This window comes from Panthera uncia (assembly GCF_023721935.1).
Source record: "Panthera uncia isolate 11264 chromosome A1 unlocalized genomic scaffold, Puncia_PCG_1.0 HiC_scaffold_16, whole genome shotgun sequence".
NCBI lineage: Eukaryota > Metazoa > Chordata > Mammalia > Carnivora > Felidae > Panthera > Panthera uncia.
The window spans coordinates 18,360,592-18,383,070 of record NW_026057576.1 but is presented as its reverse complement, the minus strand read 5'-3'; the positions used below and the strand labels follow the sequence as shown (position 1 = coordinate 18,383,070).

Genomic DNA, 22,479 nt, shown 5'->3' with positions numbered 1-22,479 from the left:
GCTCTCGGCATTCAGACATACGATTATTTTTTTCTACCTGGAAAACAAATGAACAAACAATCCAAACTTCTCAGCCTCACTCTGCCTTCCTGTTACCAACCCATTTCTTTGTTCTCCTTTGCAGCAAAGTCCTCAAAGGAGTGGTCTCTATTCCCTATCTATAATTCCTCTCTTTTTCTCATTTAAGACTGCTCCATTAGGACTTGTTCTTCTGCCCCTCCATTGCACTCACTCTTGTCAAGGCCACCAATAACTCCACCAATAAGTCAACGCAGTGAGGAATACTCACTCCCATGGTCTTGACCCATGAGCAGATTTTTACACAGGCTCTTTCCTTCTCCTTAACAGTCTGTCTTTATTTGGCTTCCAGGACACCACGCTCTCCTGGTTGAATTCCTACCTCACCAGCGGCTCCTTCTCCATCTCCTTTTCTGTGCCTCTTCTTCTCCTGACCAGTTTAATTTGGTCTAAATTAATAATCCTATCCTCTTAAGTGGAGGCTGTCCAACTTCATATGGTGTTAGCCATTCTTCAGGACAAGGATTTTCTTCCGATTAAAAGGCATTGAGAAATAGCCTCATCAGTAAATGAAAAATAAAAGAATAAAATCACTATCAAGTAGCAAACATAACAAAAGTGATAACATCTAATATAGACAGAGCTACTTAGCCTGGGAAAAAGACCAATTTGCTGGTGGCACTGCATCCTGGTTAAATAAGTCCCCAATATGTAGCAAGCTAAAATTTGTGCAAACTCTTTAAAGCAATAATTCTATTTTGGAAAGACCCGCTAAGAAAATAATCCTAAAAGCCAAAAAATATATCAATTGTAGCACTACAAATAATGCAAAGTGTATAAATAAAAGCGACAGAAGCCCTGCAGGTGGGAGCCGCCAGGGTTTGTGGGGACCAACGCACAGATAAATTATGGAAGATGTACACATTAAAATATCGTCTAGAGTAAACTCATGATACTGAAAATGTTTAAATGAAAATGATTTTTTTTTTAAAAGCAGGCTCCACTCCAGTGTGGGACTTGCACTCACCACTCTGAGATCAAGAGTCACATGCTCTACCAACGGAGCTAGCCAGGCACCCCTAAATGAAAATGGTTTTAATGGGGAAAAAGGAGGGGGGGGGGAACCAAGGTAGTACTTCCATACAGTGTGGAGAGAACAGTTCAGGCCACAAATCTTCATTTGGAAAGAAAAGTTCCAGTATTATTTACAGCCTTTTACGAACGTGGCAACATGCTGGGCAGTGACAAGAAAACGGCACAAATACAAGGGATAATGTACGATAAGGAAGTCCAAGCTGCGTCCTGGCCTCCCTTAAAGTCCCTTGCAAGCTCCGGGTTTGTGCCCGAACTGGACAAAGGATGGGGTGGACGACCCCGCCGGGCCACCGGCCGACTGACCGCCAGGGGGCGCTCCACGCACGACCCCAGGTTTCCCGGGCACGCTCCCTCCCTGCCCGCCTCCGCCCCGCCCGCCGCCAGGGGGCGCCGCAGGCTATTCAGCGCTGGGCTCGCGTCCCCGGAGCGCCGGCGCGGGCGAGCGGCGGAGGCCGGCCTGCCGGCGGCCATGGACCGCTTCGTGTGGACCAGCGGCCTCCTGGAGATCAACGAGACGCTGGTGATCCAGCAGCGCGGCGTGCGCATCTACGACGGCGAGGAGAAGGTAGAGGCGGCCTCGGGGACGGGTGCGCGGTCTGGCCAGCCTGAGGGGCCTCCGCCCGGGTGCCGGGTCCGCACGCCTCGGCGCTTGGGCGGCCGCGCTCAGGGAAGCGGCGGGGACGGCAGACGGCTTGGCCGGGTGCCTGCTCCTCGGGCCCGGATCCGGCGCGGTGACGGCGGGCCGCGCCGGGCCGGTGCCTCCTTTGTCCGGCTCGCTGGCCGGGGTGCCTCGCCGAGCCGGGTGCGGCCGGCGGGCGTGCGGTCTGCCCCAGCGAGCGGCGGGCAGTGCCCCGCCGGGGTTTCTGAGAAGCGTGTCCGGGTCTCACTGGTCGCCTTTCCGCGCCCCCCCCCCCTTTTTTTTTCTTCCTGGAATGACTTAAGGAAGGAGTCTTGAGCGTTTGTTTAGTGAAGTGATGTGGTAGGCCATGCCTTGTCACCCGGGCGCAAACCTTGGGAGAGGCGCTTGCGAATGGAGACAAGTGTTACTAGCCCGGCGTGAGCGTCTGGTGGAGACTTCCGTCCGACTGTTACCTCCCGGGGAACCGGCTCGGCTCAGCCCGGGCGGCGCCCCGCGGGAAGATCCGTACTCCAGACACGAGCGCTGGGGGGACAGGCTGCTTTACTCAGGAGGCAGGCGGCCTGGGAGGACGGTAGACTCACATCCCGAAGCCTATCCTCCCCGTCCGGGCGAAGCCAGAAGGATTTAAAGGGGCGGGGGGGGGGGGGGGGGGGGGGGGGGGGGGGGGGGCGAGTAGGGGAGAGGGAGGGGTGCTCCGTGCAGGAGAAGCAGGTGCCCTGGCTTTGTCCCAGGTGGACGTGACCCTGAACAGACTTGCTGGCCTCAGCCGCAGCTGTTTGCCAATGCAGTCAGGCCGTATCTTCTGGGGAAGTTTGGTCCTGATCAGAAAAATGTTCAAAACCCGCTTATTCTAACCAGGATTTTTAGTCTCCAGAAGTTTTCACCTGCTCTCTCATCTTCTTTGTGGTGTTACTGATGAAACTTCCTTCCGTACTTTTGCATTTGTTCCTTGACCCATAGCTTTTCCTGGTCGGTGCCTGCAGAAGCTCGAGGCTTCCTTCCTCCTAGGTCACGGAGGGCAGGGGTTACCCAGCTGTCTACAGGCGCAGCTGACATGACACCGGACCCAGGTGCTCTGCCTCCCTGAGGGCATTTTCCACGTACTGTTTCCTCTCTTATCAAGGCAGGGTCTTTTTCTTAAATAACTTGCTTGGTTTTACTCCATTTCCTGCCTCAGCACTTAGGTTAACTTGATCGCAATTGGGTTTGCATCTCTTGGTCGGAGTGACAAGCTAAATGGTTTTTGAATGAAGGTTACACCCTTGAAACTGTTTTAAATAGGAAGCATGATCAACTTCAGCATTCAGAACTGAATGCTGACAATGATAGATTGGTCTTCAGAAACTCCCCTAAAGACAGTCCATGCTGGAAGTCACACTTTTGCAGAACACCACCCTCTGTTGTTGTATGTAACTCCAGTATGCAGATTAGGAGCATCTTGGCTGGCACATAATACAACCACGTCCGTTTAAGACCATAACAAATCAAAACCATTAGGACCTCTATACGCAAAACCATTGCTCAATCAGTGAATTCTAGTGTTTCCTTTAAGGTTTTTGTTTTTGTTTTTGTTTTTGCCTATTTTAATGGACAAGTAGATATGGTTATCAGAGGATTAACAAAAAAAGTACTGGGAAGAATTTAGTTAAGATCCTTTGATCTCGTGGAGAATTCTTAACTGTTCTAAAGGCTGAGGGTAGTGAGGGAGGAATGTAGGTGTCCTGAAATGGAAGCAGAGCTCTAAGACAAGCTCGCTCACCGCTCACCGCTGTGGTCCCTGAGCTGCATCCAGTGAGTCACTTGCTGAGCTGTCCCCAGTGTGACTGAGGGCTAGACTGATTCCTAGGGGGAAGTCCCATGTCCTGGCTTCCTCCATCTGCTGGAAAGCTTCCAGACCTCATGCAGTCTGAAGACTCTAGGAAGCTCCTTATCAGCCTCCAGATCTGGTCAAGTTCCCTTTCAGTGTCTTTCCCTGGCTCCCTTGGGCTAGGACACTCCAGTCCAGACTGCTTAGCCTTCGTAGCTTTGCGTCCCAACACGTTCCTCAGGCAGGCATGCACGTGGCTGTCTCATAGGCCAGGTGGACGCTCCTGGAGGGCAGAAAGTGTGCCTTACTCATCCTTCTATCTTTTGGCTCATCGTGGGTGTGAAATACGTGGAAAAAAAAAAAGACCTGAATAATAGGAGTACCTACTATGTGCCGGGAGCTTTATGTACAATCTCATTTAATCCTATTACTGGGCATATGAGGTGAGTATTTTATGGATGAGAAAATAACTCTTAGAAAGTGACTTGCCCACAGAGTTGGTTATCAGGAGAGACAGGAGTTAAATCTCTGTTGATCAGACTCCCAAAGGCTCTGCTTGATTGACTGTGCTACAATGCTTTCACAAATGTAGCAGTCACCAGTGCCAGACTCTTTATGTAATGCTTAATATAGTGAATCCTCCCAAAGATGAGGGCACTCAGTTGACAGTTGAGAAAACTGTGACCCATCTGAGGTGACACATTTAGAGTAGACTGGGCTCTTCCCACCGCCCAAGCGTCTCTTGTGAATAAATGAGCACCTGCTTGTTTCTACAGGCACAGTTTTCATGGGCCCGTTATGACCACACAGTATGTTTTCTTAAGTAGCGTAGACAGGTCATTTGTTTAAATTCACAAAAACTTCTATAGCCTCAGCTAATTTAAATAATAATGAAAGCAGGTTAGTAGTGTATAAAGTGGCAAGTTGGCAGCATATACTGGGAGACTTAGAAAATGTTTATTTTCTTCCAGCTAGCTGTTTGACTTTTAGGGATTTACCCTTGGGAAGTAATCAGAGATGCATAAACATATAATGAATGAGGATGCTCATCTCAGCACTATTATATATGTTATATATTATTACATATAGGGAAAATTGGAAGCAATCTCAGTGACCACCGTAGGGTTTTGTTAATTAAAATGGGATATGCCTTAATCAGCATGAGGAATTACTAATGAGAGGTTGCTAACTGAAAAAAGCTACTTATAAAACTACAAATATAATGGCTTCATTTTATTTAAAGATTATTTACACCTGCACACACATATACACACACACATACACACACCCTGGCTGGTATGATTATGAGTGATTTCATTTTCTTTTTTAGACTTCCATTTTTTTCTTCAAATTTGCTACACTGTATTACTTTTATAAAAGAAAAATGTTGACTAAAAACAAAACAAAACAGGGTAAGAGCTTGTCCAGCAAAAGCCTAAGTTACATCAACTTTGAAGTAGTTAAAATTGTTCTAGCTCTGAGTGGCTGGAGCAAACCAGCCTAAACTTGTCTATCAGGTTCAGCTCACAATCCCTTGGAATCCCTGAAGGGAACTATTACACAATTTCTTCACTTGGAGCATCAGCATTACATGCGCACATTGTTAATTGACACGGTAATGGAATATACTCTGCCTTCAGCTTTAACTTACATCCTTATGCTTGAATTTCAGTGCGAGAAAGTGCATCTGCTTAATCAGAACCGTTGTGCTGTAACGTAGCACCAGGTACTCAGGTTGATAAAGTACTTGCTTTTGGAAAAGGGAAATCTTACTCATTGGCAAAAAAGAAGTTTTAAAAATCTCTTTTTTATGTGTATTTATTTTTGAGTGAGCGAGCTAGAGAGAGGAGAGGCAGAGGGTCCGAAGTGGGCTCTGCCCTGACAGCAGCAAGCCCGACGCGGGGCTCGAACTCAGTAATAGCTCATGCATGACCTGAGCCAAAATCATGAGTCAGATGCTTAACTGACTGAGCCACCCAGGTGCCCCTGTATTACAGTTTTTAAAAACATTTTTTACATTTATATTTTGGGTAGGAGATACAATCCCATGACAAAAATTCAAAAACCACAAAAAGAATAAAGTTAAAAGTCTCTCTTTCACCTTTGTCTCTTTGTCACTCAGTTCCCCTTAGAGGCTAACCAGTGCATCATTCTGGAGAGCTGTGCATATGTATCATGCATAGGTATTTGTATAAATTGTGTTTCCTTTTTTAAGATGTAAATTTGTAATATGCTCTGCATACAGAGTGTTGCATCTGGCTTTTTTCACTTCATCTGTGTGGAGAATTTACCATATTTCATCAATTCTAAATGTCCATTCCCCACCCCCCCCCCCACCCCCACACACACATTTTAACAACCAGAATCAGGATGCATTTCATAATCAGTGGCATCTTAGATTTTATCAAATACTTTACTATGATAGAGCCTCCTGATTTCTTTGTAATCACTGAGTAGTAGTTCATTGTGTGGATGTATATTTCTCTGTTGATGGGTATTTAACTTATTTCCTATATTTTGCTTTTCACAAACAGCAATGAGTAACCTAGTAGTGTATGATTATGCACGTGTGGATTCATCTGTAGATAAATTGGATCAAAGGATATGTGTATTTGTATTTTTGAGAGATTAATCTATTGCCCTCAGTGGAGGTTGTCCCTCCCAACAAGGTGTGCAAGTGCTTATTTCGCTAACATTTTACTTGCACGGTGTTACCAAGCTTTTGGACCTCTGCCAATCCCCTGGATGGACTGCCCTCATGTTCTCTTAATTGGCTTTTTTCTTGTTATCTGCAAGGTTGGGCATCTATTAATGTGCTTAAGAGTCATTGTAGTTCCTTTTATGTGAACTTTCTGTTAATAGTCTTTGCCCATTTCTCTGATAGATTACAGGCTATTTTTTAAAAGTGATTTGTAAGAGTACTTTATACGTTACAGAAATTAGCCCTTTGTCTCTGATGTGAGTTTCAGTTATTTTCCCCAGTCTGCCGTCTTCGCCTTGGTGTTTTTTTGCTACAAGGAATTTGTGTGCATGTGTGTGTGGAGTTCACTTTATAAATCTTTGCCTCTAATGCTAATGGGCTTAGTGTTTTCCTTAGAAAGACCTTCTCTTACATTATGTAAAAAATTCTCGGGGCGCCTGGGTGGCTCAGTCGGTTGAGCATCTGACTTCGGCTTAAGTCATGATCTTGCAGTACGTGAGTTTGAGCCCTGTGTCGGGCTCTGTGCTGACAGCTCAGAGCCTGGAGCCTGTTTTGGATTCTGTGTCTCCCTCTCTCTCTGCCCCTTCCCTGCTCATGCTCTGTCTCTCTCTGTCTCTCAAAAATGAATAAACGTTAAAAAAAATTTTTTTTTAATTCTCTCATTTTTTCTAGTGCTTTTATAATTTTTCTTTTTTTTAACTCTAATATTTGATCTAGAATTTAATTTGGTTAAGTATATTAGGTATAAATCCAACATTATCATTATTATTATTTTTTTTCTCTACTGGAGAACCCAGTTGTCCCAGTGTCATTGATTGAATCTCCAGCCACACTTATTTTTGTAGGTTTATGTCTATTTTCTTATTATTTAAAAATTATTTTAAAAAATTATGAGTGTTATATACAAATTCAATCTCATGGTAAAAAATTCAATCAGTAATGAAATGGATAGTTTAAAAAAGGGGGCCTTTGCTTCTCTTCTTCCCATTTCCTCACACTTTTTTGAGATAATCATTGTTAACAGATCACTGAGTGTTCCATTTATATCTTTTTATGCTACGTGTGTGTGTGTGGGGGGTGTGTATGTGTGTATGTATGTGTGTGTAGACACATGCATATATCTCACATGAAGTTTGGGATATGGAGATTATCTCTATTTCTGTCTGATTACATTATATGTAATAGGCTGTAAATTGCTTCTTTCCCCACTAACTCTGTCGTATAGTTCCGTGATAGTCCATAGAGCTATACCTTTTCTTCCTAACCTCTGCTTGGATTCCACAGTATGAATGTATCATACTTGATTTGACTACTACCCTATTGTTACTCATTTGGTTGTTTGCAATTTTTTCCTCATTTTATCAGGGCTGTATATATACATATATATATATATATGTATATATACAGCTTATGAAGCGTATAGCATTGCTTCTCTTTAATTTGTGGTAAGCCTAATTCTCAAATGTTTATTTATATGATTAACTTTTTTGTGTGTAATTTATGAGGAAGAAAATCTGGACTGCATTAAGTGATACATCGTTAATATTTTGTGATGATCTTGTCTTTCTAGATAAAATTTGATGCTGGGACGCTCCTTCTTAGTACACACAGACTAATTTGGAGAGATCAGAAAAATCATGTAAGATAAAGGTTTTTTGTTTTTTTTTAATCTGTTGTAGGTTTTAAATCCCTGAAGTCTCTTTCTGTCTGTCTGTCTGTCTGTCAGAATTAAACAGATGCAATAAATTTCCATTTTCACGGGGTGCCTGGGTGGCTCAGTTGGTTAAGTGTCCGACTTCGGCTCAGGTCATGATCTCACGGCTCATGAGTTGCAGCCCTGCGTCAGGCTCTCTGCTGACATCTCAGAGCCTGGAGTCTGCTTCGGATTCTGTGTCTCCCACTCTCTCTGCCCCTCCCCTGCTTGCTCTCTCTCTCTCTCTTTTTCTCTAAAATAAATAATAAAACATTAAAAACTTTTTTTAAATTTCTGTTTTCACGATGTCAAGAAGTGTCTCATATGATCTCTCTGAATGGAGTGCAGATAGAGGAGTTAGAGGCTGTCCTTCATTCAGCTCAGAAAAGTCTATAGTTGCTAAACAGAGAGAGACTCATGGTCACTCCATTTTTAAACACCAGTCAGCCTACTGCATACCTGAATGTTCCGTGCGTAACGGCAGTATTTCTCCCACCTGTTGTCAGGGGTCCTCAAAACAAACTTCCTGACTGAGAATCTGGAGTATGGGTCTGCTGGGAAGTAGATACTTTAACCTAGATACTGATAAGAATGGCCTCAAAGTCATTCAGCAAGAGGAGAAACCTCCCTGTTTTTTCATTTCTAGGAAGAGAAAACAAGTTCCATGTATAAAGCTATTTTTATTCCAAAGAGCTTTAACTTGAAAGTGTGTGTGTGTGTATGTGCAAATTTCAGTGTTGCCAGTAAAATAAGCAATCTGTGTTATTTTCATAATTGCTGCCCCCCCACCATGACATTTTTATTTTATAGGCAAAGTATATACTGTACTGAGGCTCTTTAAAGGCCACTAACTATTGTAAAATCTGACTCTTTTTAGCCCCAAGAATCAATCTCCTTTCATGGGGATATTGACCTTGTTGGTAAGGCACACCCTAGAACTGTTAATGTTGTCTAATTCTTTTACTTCTTATTTATTAAAAAAAATTTTTTTAATGTTTATTTTTGAGAGAGAGACAGAGCATGAGTGGGGAGGGACAGAGAGAGAGGGAGACACAGAACAGGTGTCTCACCCATATAGAATACTCCAGGTTTTGATTTACCTGTTCTGGGTTTTTTTTGTCCTTCCTATAAGAATATGTATAAAAAGTTTTCATATAAGTAGTGCTTTTAAAAAGATGTACCTACTGTAAAAACAAAGGTAGATATAGTTTCTTTAAAAAAGAACTTTTTAATGTTTATTTATTTTTGACACAGAGAGAGACAGAGTGTGAGTAGGGGAAGGGCAGAGAGAGAGGGAGACACAGGATCTGAAGCAGGCTCCAGGCTCTGAGCCCTCAGCACAGAGCCCGATGCGGGGCTCGAACCCACAAGCTGTGAGATCATGACCTGAGCCGAAGTTGGATGCTTAACCAACTGAGCCACCCAGGCGCCCCATTTAAAAAAAATTTTTTTTAATGTTTATTTATTTTTGAGACAGAGACAGAGCGTGAGTGGGGGAAGGGCAGAGAGAGAGGGAGAACAGTTTCTCTGCAACCTCTTGTGTTCTTCTATGCAGCAAAATGCCACCACAGTACTGTTTCATTCAGTTTTTCTTCAGTTTACTTAAGGACTAAATTCATATTATAATTTTTAAAATTGTTTTTATTATTAAGTACCTTAAAGGTATATGATGCTGTATTAAATGCTATAAAACAAGGATTTCTGATGAGTCTTTTTTTTGTAATGTTTATTCTTGAGAGAGAGAGAGGGAGTGAGCGTGCACGTGAAGGAGGGACAGGGAGAGAGAGGGAGACACAGAATCCGAAGCAGGCTCTAGGCTCTGAACTGTCAGCAGAGAGCCTGACCCGGTGCTCAAACTCACAAACGTGAGATCATGACCTGAGCCAAAGTTGGACGCTTAACTGACTGAGCCATCCAGGTACCCCCTCTGATGAGTCTGAAGAGTCATATTTTCTGTTGATTTCCTCCTAGGAGTGCTGCATGGCCATTCCTCTTTCCCAGATTGTGTTCATTGAAGAACAGGCAGCTGGAATTGGGAAAAGGTGAGGTGTTATATACTGCAGTCTTTTTCACAAAAAGCATTCCAGTCAAGCTATTATTATTAGCCTGGTAGATATATTGCTGTGCCATGACTTCATATGTGGGAGTGAAGCTAATGATTGTGGTTTGGGGCTTTGTAAATAGTGGTCATTGGTCAGGAGCTCCCCTAAGAAGGTGTTTTCCTACATTAAACTCATGGGTAAATGGAAGTCATTCTTAAAGCACAAATCAAGTACCAAGGTTTGCTATATAATATCCTTGGATCAAAATAAATCAATGTCAGCCAGCTGTCACTGCATGTATTTCCACAAACATTTGCTTTTGCACCTCTGTGTATGTAGTACTTAAAATCAGAAAGGACTCATCTGAGAAAAATGACTGACTTTACTTCACTTTCTTTTAAAAAAATTTTTTTTAATGTTTATTGATTTTTGAGAGAGACAGAGAGCCAGAGTGGGGGAGGGGCAGAGAGAGAAAGAGAGGGAGACATAGAATCCAAAACAGGCTCCAGGCTCTGAGCTGTCAGTACAGAGCCCCATGCAGGCCTCAAACTCGGGAGCAGTGAGATCATGACCTAGACCAGAGTTGGACACTTAACCAACTGAGCCACCCAGACGCCCCTTACTCCCATTTCTAGTTGATCAATTAAGTTTCTCCACTTTGACTTTTTCACATATAGAAAGTAGCATAGAAGTATCATAATAGTATCATAGAATAGAAGTATCGTAGTAGTTATTGTCCAAAATGGGACATTTATAAAAGTAATAGGGGGTGCTGTTTATAATTGGACCAAGGAAGCATAAAATGGGGACTGTTTTAGGCAAACCGGGACATGTGATCACCCTGGTTTAAAGTCACACGCTCAAATGTTTCTGTTTAATCAAGTACATAAAAAATTCTGGGCTTATTTTTTCAGTACATGTAATTGAGGGCAGTTATGAACAAATATTGCTGATAACTTTTTTTTTTCCATGTGGGCCCATCTTGAGCATTAGTATAGTTAACTTCAGTAGAGGTTAAATGGATGTTGAACTCCACTAGAAACGCAATGTGTCCCTTAATTATAATGTAGCTAGCATGAAAGATTGCTTATTTGACATAAAAGAAATTGACCAACATTTCAAAAAGATTAATAAAGGCATAGATTTTTAGAGTAGGCTATTTCTCTAATTTCTGTTTTTCCCCTCATCATTTGTCTCCATCTCTTTAAGTTCTTTTTTTTTCAAATGGAGGTATAATTACATATAGCATTGTATGACTTTTAGGTGTACAACATAATGATTCAATATTTGTATGTATTACTTTTCTTAAGTTCTACAAAGTAAAACTTTAAGGTGTTCCAGATCATTTGAATTTTCCTCTGCTGTCTTCCAAGGGAATCTAAACTGTAACAAAAATATTTAAAATATTTACTTTCCCATTAGTGTCTTATTTTTAACCATGTCCAGTGAGTAAGAATTTAATAATATGCCAGGTTAACTTTTCTCAAACATTCTCTTTAGTTCTCATCTCTTCCCTCCCAAGCAATTACCATATTTCATTGATTCAAAGACACACACACACACACACACACACACACACACATATATTTATCGTTTCACCTTTTAACATCTCATAACCTGGGGCGTGTGGGTGGCTCAGTCGGTTGAGCGTCCGATTCTTGATTTCAGCTCAGGTCATGATCCCACGGTAGTAGGATTGAGCCTTGTGTCAGGCTCCGTGCTAAGCACGGAGTCTGCTTAAGATTCATTCTTCCTCTGTCTCTCTCTCTTCTCTCTCCCTCTGACCCTCCCACACACATGGTGCTATCTCTTAAAAAAAAAAAAAAACACACCAAAACACCAAACATCTCATAAACCAAGATGCTTCTTTGATTTGGTGGTTTTTAAACTTGAAATATGGCAATTGAATGACCTGTGAAATGAATATACTTAAAAACTGGCCTGAATATTTTATGCTGACTTTGGGATTTTTAACATTCATTTGACAAAAGGCTCTAAGCTAGGTATCCAAGATATTTTGACTGAGTGCTTTGGTTTTGTTAATTTTCGGAAGAAGATTGTTTATTGAGCGGGCTGGGGGAAAAAGAGGAAAAAAGGCTTATAAAATTGAACAAATATAGTGATATTTTTATTAGCATAGAACATAATGGTAGTCATAAAGATTATGGTAGTTTGTGTTTCTAGAGCAGCAACATTTTGAGAATTGTTTTTGCTCTTGGATTATCTTCTAGATCATGCTGTTGATTGAGTGGCATTTTCCAAAAATTATACTGTAGAATGTTAGTTTTGGACAGAGTTTTAACAAAATGTCAGCTAGCCGGTTTTATACAGATAAGTTTTCACATTTTGTTTTCAAATGAGTAAGGTAGTATGCTTTGGCAGAAATTAGAGGCCCCCCTGGTAACCTCTGGGGATGATTCTGTCCATGGAAAACCCTAATCATAAGCCAATGTAATGAACTATCCCAAATTTTACAAACTTATTTTGAACTTATTTTTGAAACCACCTTCTGAATTAATCTATAGAACTAGTAACTTGAACGTCTTGGTTCGTAGCTTATAAATTATAAGTAGAGGTATTTTTGAAAGGTTCATTAATACTGATGTAATAAAAAATGTAAAAGAATTCCTTTCAAGATGTCCCTTGTTTCTACATGAATTTTAAAAGTGAACTGAAATATATTAAAGGTTATGAAAATAGAATTAGTGATGCTTAAAGGTGATTAAATTCATTACATTTATTCCTTAGTGCCAAAATAGTGGTTCATCTTCACCCTGCTCCACCTAACAAAGAACCTGGTCCTTTCCAGAGTAGTAAGAACTCCTACATCAAACTCTCCTTCAAGGAACATGGCCAGATTGAGGTGAGCTTTTTTATGCATAAAATTGGACTAGAAATGTGTACTTGTGTGTATTTTTATTGTTTGTTAATACGATGGAAATCCGTATTGTACAACATACCAGGTTTCACCATATTTTTACAACAGAATTTTTCTAATAGATTAAGCCTTATCAGTAGAAAAATGAAGTTTAGGTTCCAGTGAGAACAGGAAGCAGGAGGGTGTGGTCACAAGGAAAACCCAGAAGCTGGCAATATGCTAAGTCATGCTATTAGGCCACTAGTAAACTCTCAGTGGTTTGGTTAAGGAGGCAGAGTATAATGCAGTGAAATGTTAAACTATCTTGGTATCTGATAGCTCATCAGCCTTAAATCAGGCAGTCTTTCTTTACGGACTCCATATAGATCTAATCACTTACCTACTTACTCCATGATATGATAGTTTACAGGTTCTGATTAGTAAGTGACTATATAAGTATTCCTCAGACATTTACAAGGGTATGTGTATCTCCCCCATTGATATTCTAAATTATTTATGTTTTTTTTTTCTATAACCCCTCACCGAGTGCTCCTCACACAGTAGGCACTAAGCAAATATAAGTGACTAATTGCAGTCATGCTCACTGTCGGTAAAAAATATAGTTGATTTTCTGTGAGTGTAGTGATGTTTTGGCTCTCATTTCTGGCTTCACATTTTAACTAGACAAATTATTCTCCGCTTCCTTCATGGATAATGGTTGTATATTTTTCTTGGCACTCTGTCTGTTTCACTATAGATTGAAAACAATCCACATATGCAGGATTGTTTAAAGTAAGTCTATTTATTCATTGTCACTCATCTCTTTGTTGAGAATAGCTCACTTAAATAGAAGGTCAGTTTCTTTCTTTTTTTTTTTTTTCCCTTTGTGCTTTCTGAAGCTGATCCAAGAAGAGAACTTCCTTTGGTTTCTTTTGATGTCTCTGAGAATTCTAGGCTTTTTGCAATGACTGAACAGACCTTTCAACTAAAGAAATGTTAAGTAATAATTTGTATAAGGATACTATAACCTGACTGACTCATTTAAAGTGTATGTATGTGCGCAACAGTTTTATAGGCGTTTGTCTGAGGAAATGACACAGAGAAGATGGGAGAATATGCCAGTTTCCCAAGCTTTACCGACAAATAGAGGACCCCAGGTATTGTTGGAACTATTTCTTAACCCAATGTTTTCAATTCTGTACTTGCATCTTCATTAAGGGAAAAGATTTCTATGATTATAGAACTTGTGAGAAACAAAATGGTACTCTGATAAAACCTTTATTTTCAGAGAACCTAGTTTAGTGCTCTGCACACAGTAGATACTTAGCAAAAACAAATGACTACTTACCAGAGTAACTCTTGGGGTGGTCACAGTTAGATTCCATTCACTACATTCTGTTCTTCCTAATCAGTCTGGCATCAGAGAACAGACAGTGCCTCTAGGTGATGTTTTTCAGACCAGTCTAAATTAACCACCAACTGTGGACAGACACTCAAATGTGTGAAAGTACTTTGTGTAATAACGGTCAAATACCAGAATTTTTAACCATAATTTCTTGCATGTTTGAGACCCTATTAAATATGATACGTATATAATAGTTTACCAAAGAACAAAAATGAATTTAATTTCTATCTAAAATACAGAGTAAAATATGCCAGTTATTGTATATACAGTTTTTTTTTTTAATATTGATTTGAAGATCACTATGTATGACAAGAAACTGACAAATGTTTTGAAAGGAAACTAGATGTAATTGTATGCTGTTTTTCTTTGGTTCTTTGTGGGTCCTTTTCCACCATTGAAAACACATTATGGTGGGTTGCAAAAGATTGTGTCCTTCCTATTTTGTATGTTTTATTTTCTACTTTTGTTTCTCAGCCAGGAAGAATAAGGGCTGTGGGAATTGTAGGCATTGAAAGGAAGTTGGAAGAAAAAAGGAAAGAAACTGACAAAAACATTTCTGAGGTAACTCTTAACATAAGTTCCGGTCAGCTGTCTTTTTCAGCCATTTGTGTTTATTCTTTTGGATGTAGCTGATGACTAATTCCATTCTGTATATTGGAATATATTTAGTTTGCCTGAAGCCACAGTCTCTTATTCCAGGTCTTCTTCTGGGTGGCATAATTTAGCCAAATCATGTTTTAAAAAGCCTTTTCCAAAAAGAAATAAAAACAGTGCAAATTTGTTTTCTTTGATGTTAGAAAACATGGTGTGTTGTGTAAGTTTTAAAGTGTAGATGGAGTTGATTGGATAATACTGCTAATGAATTCAGGGTCCTCTGTATAATTATTTTGGCTGTTTGGTTAACTTAGTTGAGGGAAAAATGCTGTTCTGTGGCTGTTAACCTGGTTAGATACCACACAGCTTTATGCTGATGACCACTCGGGGACCAGACACAGAGATAGTAAGAATGGCTCAAACCAGTCCATTATTTCCACTAGGAGAACAACGCTGAGCATGTGCATAACAGTGTTTTTGAACCTTCATCATATATGAGGAAGTTCAAGTGAAAGGGGAAGAATTCTAATTAAGGAAACCAGTTATGCATATTAGACTCTGTGGTTAGTTAATACATCTGAACATACCATTTGTTTTCCTGTGTTTATATAAAGATGGTCTTGGATTTTTATGAAATTACTCTATGAAGTAATTCTTTAGTTTTTAATAATAGTGTTTAAGTTAAATCCCATTGACTAGTGCTGTTCATAGAATTTCAAGGATGTGTATCAGTCACATAAAGCCTAAACTGCAAATAGTTATTGAATACCTGTATTAATCAAGATTCTCCAGAGAGAGAGGATCTCTTTTGCACTGCTTGGTGGGAATGCAAACTGGTGCAGCCACTCTGGAAAACAGTATGGAGGTTCCTCAAAAAATTAAAAATAGAACTACCCTATGACCCAGCAATGGCACTACTAGGCATTTATCCAAGGGATACAGGTGTGCTGTTTCGAAGGGGCACGTGCACCCCCATGTTTATAGCAGCACTATCCACAATAGCCAAAGTATGGAAAGAGCCCAAATGTCCATTGATGGATGAATGGCTAAAGAAGATGTGTGTGTGTGTGTGTGTGTGTGTGTGTGTGTGTGTGTGTGTATGTGTATATATGTAGCGAAATTAGAGAAAGACAAGTATCATATGACTTCACTCATATGAGGACTTCAAGACACAGAACAGATGAACACAAGGGAAGGGAAGCAAAAATAATATAAAAACAGGGAGGGGGACAAAACATAAAAGACTCTTAAATACGGAGAACAAACAGAGGGTTACGGGAAGGGTTGTGAGGGGGGGATGGGCTAAATGGGTAAGGGACATTAAGGAATCTACTGAAATCATTGTTGCACTATTCGCTAACTAACTTGGATGTAAATTAAAAAAATAAAAAAAATAAAGAAAAGATTCTCCAGAGGGAAAAAAACAATGGGAGATATATAGATGTAGATATCAATATATACCTTTATATACATCTATCTTTCCATACACAGACACACACACAGACGTTTAAATTTTCTTTTAATGTTTATTTACTTTTGAGAGGGAGGGTAGGGGCAGAGAGAGAAGGAGACATAGAATCGGAAGCAGGCTGCAGGCTCTGAGCTGTCAGCACAGAGCTGGAACTCATGGACTGTGAGATCATGACCTGAGCTGAAGTTGGACATTTAACTGACTGAGCTACCCAGGTGCCCCCAAAGACATTTAATATAAGAAATTGGCTTGTTTGATTGTGGGGATTGAGAAATCCCACAATCTGCCAACTGCAAGCTGGTGACCCAAGAAAGTTGGTGATATAAATTCTAATCTGAGTATGAAGGCCTGCGAACCAGGAGCACTGACGGTTTAGGTCTAGTCCAAGGGCAGGGTAAGACTGCTGTCTTGGCTTAAGCAGTCAGGCAGAGAAAGAAAACGTGAGTTCTCCTTTCGACCTTTTGTTCCTTCAGACTCTCAGTGGATTGGGTGATGCCCGCCCACAGTGAGGAGAGCAGTTGTGCTTAAGTCTACCATTTCAAATGCCGACCTCATCTAGAAACATCCTCACAGACACATCAATAACGTCAAAACCTGGGAACCTCATCATCTGATCAAGTTGGCATGTAAAATTAACCATCATAGTACCAATTCTTGGGCCACTAAATTGAAAATATAGGTTATCATTGAGAAACCAAGGTCATTTGGCCTAGTAAGTGCCCGTGGTCTAGGTTTTGCTGATCTCACATTTATGGTAAAGTTGTACGTGTTCCTCGGCTCTGTGTATTTCCTGCAAATTGGCAGCTGGATCCAGAGGCTTCACCCGACCTCTGTTTGATCCCTTTGATAAGGTTAGTGGTGATACTGTATTCTTTCCTCAGGAGGCACATCATGTCTTTGTTGATGTTGTCAGCAGCTGTTCACGTTCGGTGCATAGATCTTTTGGTTCTTTGGTGGTTACAAATGACAATATTTTAGGATTTATTTTTTATTTATTAGTTGAAATCCTTTTTGAAGAGCTGCTTCCCTTCATCTATTTGACTACTCATACGGGGCAAGATAAATGACTTTTTCTTTATCATCAGCATAATGAATTGGTTCCTTATCCTCCAATGGCAACTCATTGGAGTTTTTTACATATTATTGTGAACTCATAAATTGTAACATATTTGGTGGGTTTCAATCAATTACAATTATTATCCTGTTTAAAGCCCACATTGTCCCATCTTTGGCCAGTGGGAGCCTCTTCAGGTTGGCCCCTTAGTATTTTTGATGTGACCTGGTGGACTTTGATAGCTTCCCTACTATTTGATGTGACAAAAGTTCCGGAACCATCTTGTATGTTTCCTGCCCCAATCTGGAATCAATCGTTACCTAAGAATCTCTGTTTGTTTTGTTTTGTTTTAGTGGTAAGTTATATTTTAAAACACAATCTGCCTGCTAGGACTCTATCTCTGCTGGGCTGATCTTTATTTATTTCTAGTCCTTTTTAGTGGAAAGAGCTAGGTGTTTGTTTGTTTATTTGTTTGAGTACAAGTGCCTCATAAGGTCATAGTGATATTTCCTGTTCAAAGTCAGGACACCACTACCAAATAATTACTAAAACAGTTAAAAAGATTGTGTGTGTGTGTGTGTGTGTGTGTGTGTGTGTATGTGAACTCCCCATTATTCCCAATTTTAAACATAGATGTGCAGTATCTGAAGATTCAGCCACTGGGTGCACTCTCTCCGCTCTGGCTCTCAGTGAGTCCTAGTTGTACAGGTAACTATGTGTGACACCACCAGTCCTGATGTGGACCTCCCTCCGGTAGATTTGTCAGAAGTGCTCATGGGAACAGTATTCCCTGAGTTCTGGCATGTTTGTATCCCTTGTACATGAAGTCATTTGGTGGATTTAAAATCCTTGGCTCACGTGTTCTTTCCTTGAGTGCCTTTAATCGGTTACTTTCAGTTTTGTGTCTGGCATGAAGTGTTGCTGTCAAAGGGGGAGGCTAATCTAATTCTTCACCACCGTAAAAGTATTTTTCCTAGATGCCCAAAGGCTTTTTTCCCCCTTTTTTAGAAAGCCCAGTAATTTTAGCAGACTGTGTCAATGTGTTAGTCATTCTGGGTTGTTATTTTCAGGTACACGGGACGCTTTCAGAATTCGGTTCCAGAAGCTGTTTCTTTTAATTTCAGGGAGTTTTTTTTTCAATTTTATAGTTTTTAATAATTGCTTTTAATTTTTCTTCGGTGGCTCCTGTTAGCTGTATGCTGGAGCTCTACTGCCTAGCTTTACTGCTTGCAACTTTCTTTCAGACCCTTTTATCTCTTTCATTTCTGTTCCATTTAGAAGATTTCCCTCTTTTTAAACTTTGTTTCTCTTAATATACTATCTGTTGTGTTTATTCACTTTTGCGTTCTAATATAGTCATTATTTCTGAATTGATTTTTTAAAAATTCTTTCATGAATCCCGTCACCTCATTTCTGACTTATTGTGTCTACTGATGGCTTGTGTCATTTTATTAACGTCTTTTAGCTCATGTTGAAATAAAAGGTTATTTGATCTGATCTATGAGCATGTCAGTCTGGCTTGCTTTTATTGTCTGTAATGTTAGTCTCCTTATTTTCTTTTTTCTCATAATAACTTTGTGTGGCATTTGACCTTGATGCTTGGCTGTTGCTATTTTTCTTTTCTTTTTTTTTGAAACAGCTCTTTTTATTTTTAAAGCTTATTACTTATTTAGAGAGAAGTGTGAGCAGGGAAGGGGCAGAGAGAGAGGGAGAGAGAATCCCAAGCAGGCTCCGCACTGTCAGCGCAGAGCCTGATACAGGGCTTGATTCAGAAACCATGAGATCACGACCTGAGCCGAAGTCAGATGCTTAACTGACTGAGCCATCCAGGCGCCCCTGCTGTACTATTTTTTATGTTAAATTAGTTTTGCTGCCCTTTCAGAGGAAGGCCTAGTGTAGGGTAGCTGGTCTTATTCCACAGAGCCCACTTTTCTTCTGTGTTGATGCATTATTAAAAATGGTGGTGGCCTGCTTTCTGGTTTCCTGGCCCTATTCCCTTCCTCTGTTTTTTATCTGGACCCTTTTTCCCCCCTTCCTCTCTCTCTTTTTTTTTTTTTTTAAGTTTATTTATTATTTTGAGAAAGAGAGCGTGCAAGAGCAAGGGTGGGGCAGAGAGACAGGGAGAGAGAGAACCCTAAGTAGGCTCTGTGCCGACAGCACAGAGCCCCACTTGGGGCTCCATCCCACACACTGCGAGACCATGACCTGAGCTGAAATCGAGTCAGTCCCTTAACCGGCTAAGCCACCCAGGCACCCCTATCTCGAGGTTATTATAGCTATTTTGTCATTTCGTTTTATAGTATATGCTGCCTATGGGTTTTTGGTTTTGAGATCTAGTTGTGCTGTCTTGTTTCATGGTGGGATTTAGAGAGATTAAAAAACTATGCTGCCATAGCCACCATCTTTCCAGAATCTTTAAATTCATAAAATTCCAGCATTTTGGCATCAAAGGGGTTTTTTTCTATCCAGAGAAGTAGTCATCTCAGAGCTAGTGACTAGATTCAGAACCAGGGTTATGAGAACTCAGTCTTCTGATTTGCAGACAAGCGTAGTCGACTGCATCATAGCTACTCTCTTCATCATTCAGAAGGTACTATCACTGCCCTCTTTCAGTGACATTTACTGTCATCCTCTTGTGTGACACTTTTGGAGACGGCACAGAGCAGTGAACTAATTTTGAATTAGTATTCTTCTGAATTGTGCCATACTAATTTGGTGTTCAAAATAATGTTTTTCTTGGGGCGCCTGGGTGGCTTCGTCGGTTAAGCATCAAACTTCCGCTCAGGTCATGATCTCACGGTTTTGTGAGTTCAAGCCCGATGTCGGGCTCTGCGCGGATGGTGCGGAGCCTGCTTGGGATTCTCTGTCTCTGTCCCTGCCCCACTCATTCTGTCTCTCTCTAAATAAATAAATTAAAAATTTTTTTTTAATTAAAAAAACCCCAAATAATGTTTTTCTTAATTTATGAAATGCTGCTGTGTTTCAATCTAATTTCCATGGAGTTGCATAGCTCAAGGGATTCAATACAGTCATCGTGCTCGTTCATGCAGGTCAGTGATTTATTCAGCAGGTGGTCCTTGCTCTCCACTTTGTGCAAGCCCTGCATCAGGTTGATGTTTTAGATATTGTGACGATGCACCAGACAGGCAAGCAAACAGGCATTCTCTACAGCAGGAGAAATGCTGCGTTAGAGAAAATGGCGGCTGCAGCAGGAACACAGTATATGGCCTCTAACTTCCTTGGGGTTCAGGGAAGTCTTGTTAGCAAAAGTAATGGAAGTCAAGGCCTGAAAGTTTAGCAGGCACTAACAGAAGACTAGTAGAGATAAGAGGATCCAGGTAGAGGGAACAGAATATGTAAAGGTACAAAATCAAGAAAACCAAAACAGAATATTCAAGAATATATTAATAGTTACTAAAGCTGATAACCAAATTAATGACTGGAAACAAGAAATAATGCTATAAATCAGCATACGAGGGTACTTTTAAAGCAGATGTCATTGTTTTTTTAATTGGAGTAGAAATTTGACTGTGGACTTGGTAGAGGGTTAGAAAGTTCTATAAACTGGCAGATAAGATAGCAGAATGGGCAAATCATCTGTTTTGCATTTGCACATGTGTTGCTTTTATTGTAGGTAGTTTCTCTACCTCTTTTTTTGGATAATTGGCTGATTCCTTATTTTAGAATAATAATATGGATAGATGTGAGGAAGCTTTCATTTGTGTTTTATGATTACTTAAAATATAGATAATTCTTCTAAGACACTAAAATATTTGTATTTGTCTTTTACAGACTGTAAGCAACAGGGCTAATTGATGTATTCTGTGTGGAATCACTATTACTTTTAGCATATTTTTTCTATGGAAATGTAACCTAGTAAATAAAGTGATTTACCATATAAAATTTTTAAAGTGTTGTCTTACTAGTGTTCCCTACCCCGGTAAAAGAAATCTGTAAATATTTTGTATATTCAAAGTAAAACTCTAAGTGTGTAAAGTGTTTGTGTCTTTTATTTTTGAAAACTAGGTTGGTGTGTGATTTGCCCTCCATTTAAATGTTAGAGTGGACTTAGTTTCAGAGCTGGTGCCCCGAGTTTCCCACAAAAGGTTTCCTGCATCTGCTGGCTGTTGCTGATAAGAATCCAGTGTTTAAGCCTTTTGTTTATCTGAGGAAATTCCTGTTAGGTGTGTGCACATTCCCCTTTGTTCTCAGTATTAGCCTTAGTAAGTCTGGCCATAAGAATCTTACACAACACTCTATTCTTTTAGCAAAATCCTTTTGCAGATGGGGGATACTTTTCTGTATGTGATTACGATGGGCATGGGCTTATCAGAATCTGCTGACCATTATTCTGTATCGACCAAAAGATTCTTCAGTTAATGCGAAGTTGCTTAATTGGCTTAAAAAATAACATTTGTGCACATCATTTGGCAGATGTTCTTCATTGGAAGTATGTTTTCGGCGATATGAAATAAATTTACTATAAATATGTCTGATTAAAGTTTGAAGAGGCCTTTGAAGTGGATATTCATTGTAGTAAATCAAACAATTAATGGGTTTTATTTAGGTATATTTTGGTGGTATTTGAATGTTTTTCTTTTGTGATATCCACTACATCCCAAGCTACAAGTATAAACTCTTCAATATTTAGAGGCTGAGGTTTACAGTTTCAGTTAAGTCACACCTGCTATTAAAGCCAAAATTGTTGTGCCCAAAGAAGTATTCTGGCAGCTGCACATTGCCATTTTCAACCAGGAAAGCTTTACAATGCCTTTGATTCTTGACCTCCCATCAGGAAATGGTTTTGGCAAGAACCAGTGACAAATTCTCTTACTTATGTGAAAGAACAGTAAACAATATTTTCTGAACGATTTATTACTTATGTCACCTTTTGTTTGTTTAATCAATCATAACCTTTTTCTTTGAAAATTTGAAAAGTTGTTTTTTGCAGTTTGTTTTGGAAAATTTATGGTTTCTTAGCTAAACTGAATCCTTAGAATAAGATAGGCTTATTACTTATGTAAATATTTATATAAATAGATATCTGTAAGAAGTTTGCATAAATTTTTGTCAAAGGGAAGAAAACAGAGTGCTTCATTGCT

At 40.1% G+C, this 22,479-nt stretch overlaps 1 protein-coding gene across 1 annotated transcript in view; it reads left to right on the top strand.

The window, feature by feature from the left end:
* The first annotated feature begins 1,541 nt into the window (after nt 1–1,541).
* Nucleotides 1,542–22,479, top strand: part of VPS36 (vacuolar protein sorting 36 homolog) — a 30,301-nt gene continuing 9,363 nt past the window's right edge. Inside the window, exons 1-6 of the mRNA XM_049646863.1 lie at nt 1,542–1,678; nt 7,832–7,900; nt 9,926–9,996; nt 12,745–12,859; nt 13,921–14,010; nt 14,733–14,819. Coding sequence (XP_049502820.1) covers nt 1,583–1,678; nt 7,832–7,900; nt 9,926–9,996; nt 12,745–12,859; nt 13,921–14,010; nt 14,733–14,819 — 528 coding nt within the window. The 5' untranslated portion in view covers nt 1,542–1,582. The remainder of the gene's footprint in view (nt 1,679–7,831; nt 7,901–9,925; nt 9,997–12,744; nt 12,860–13,920; nt 14,011–14,732; nt 14,820–22,479) is intronic.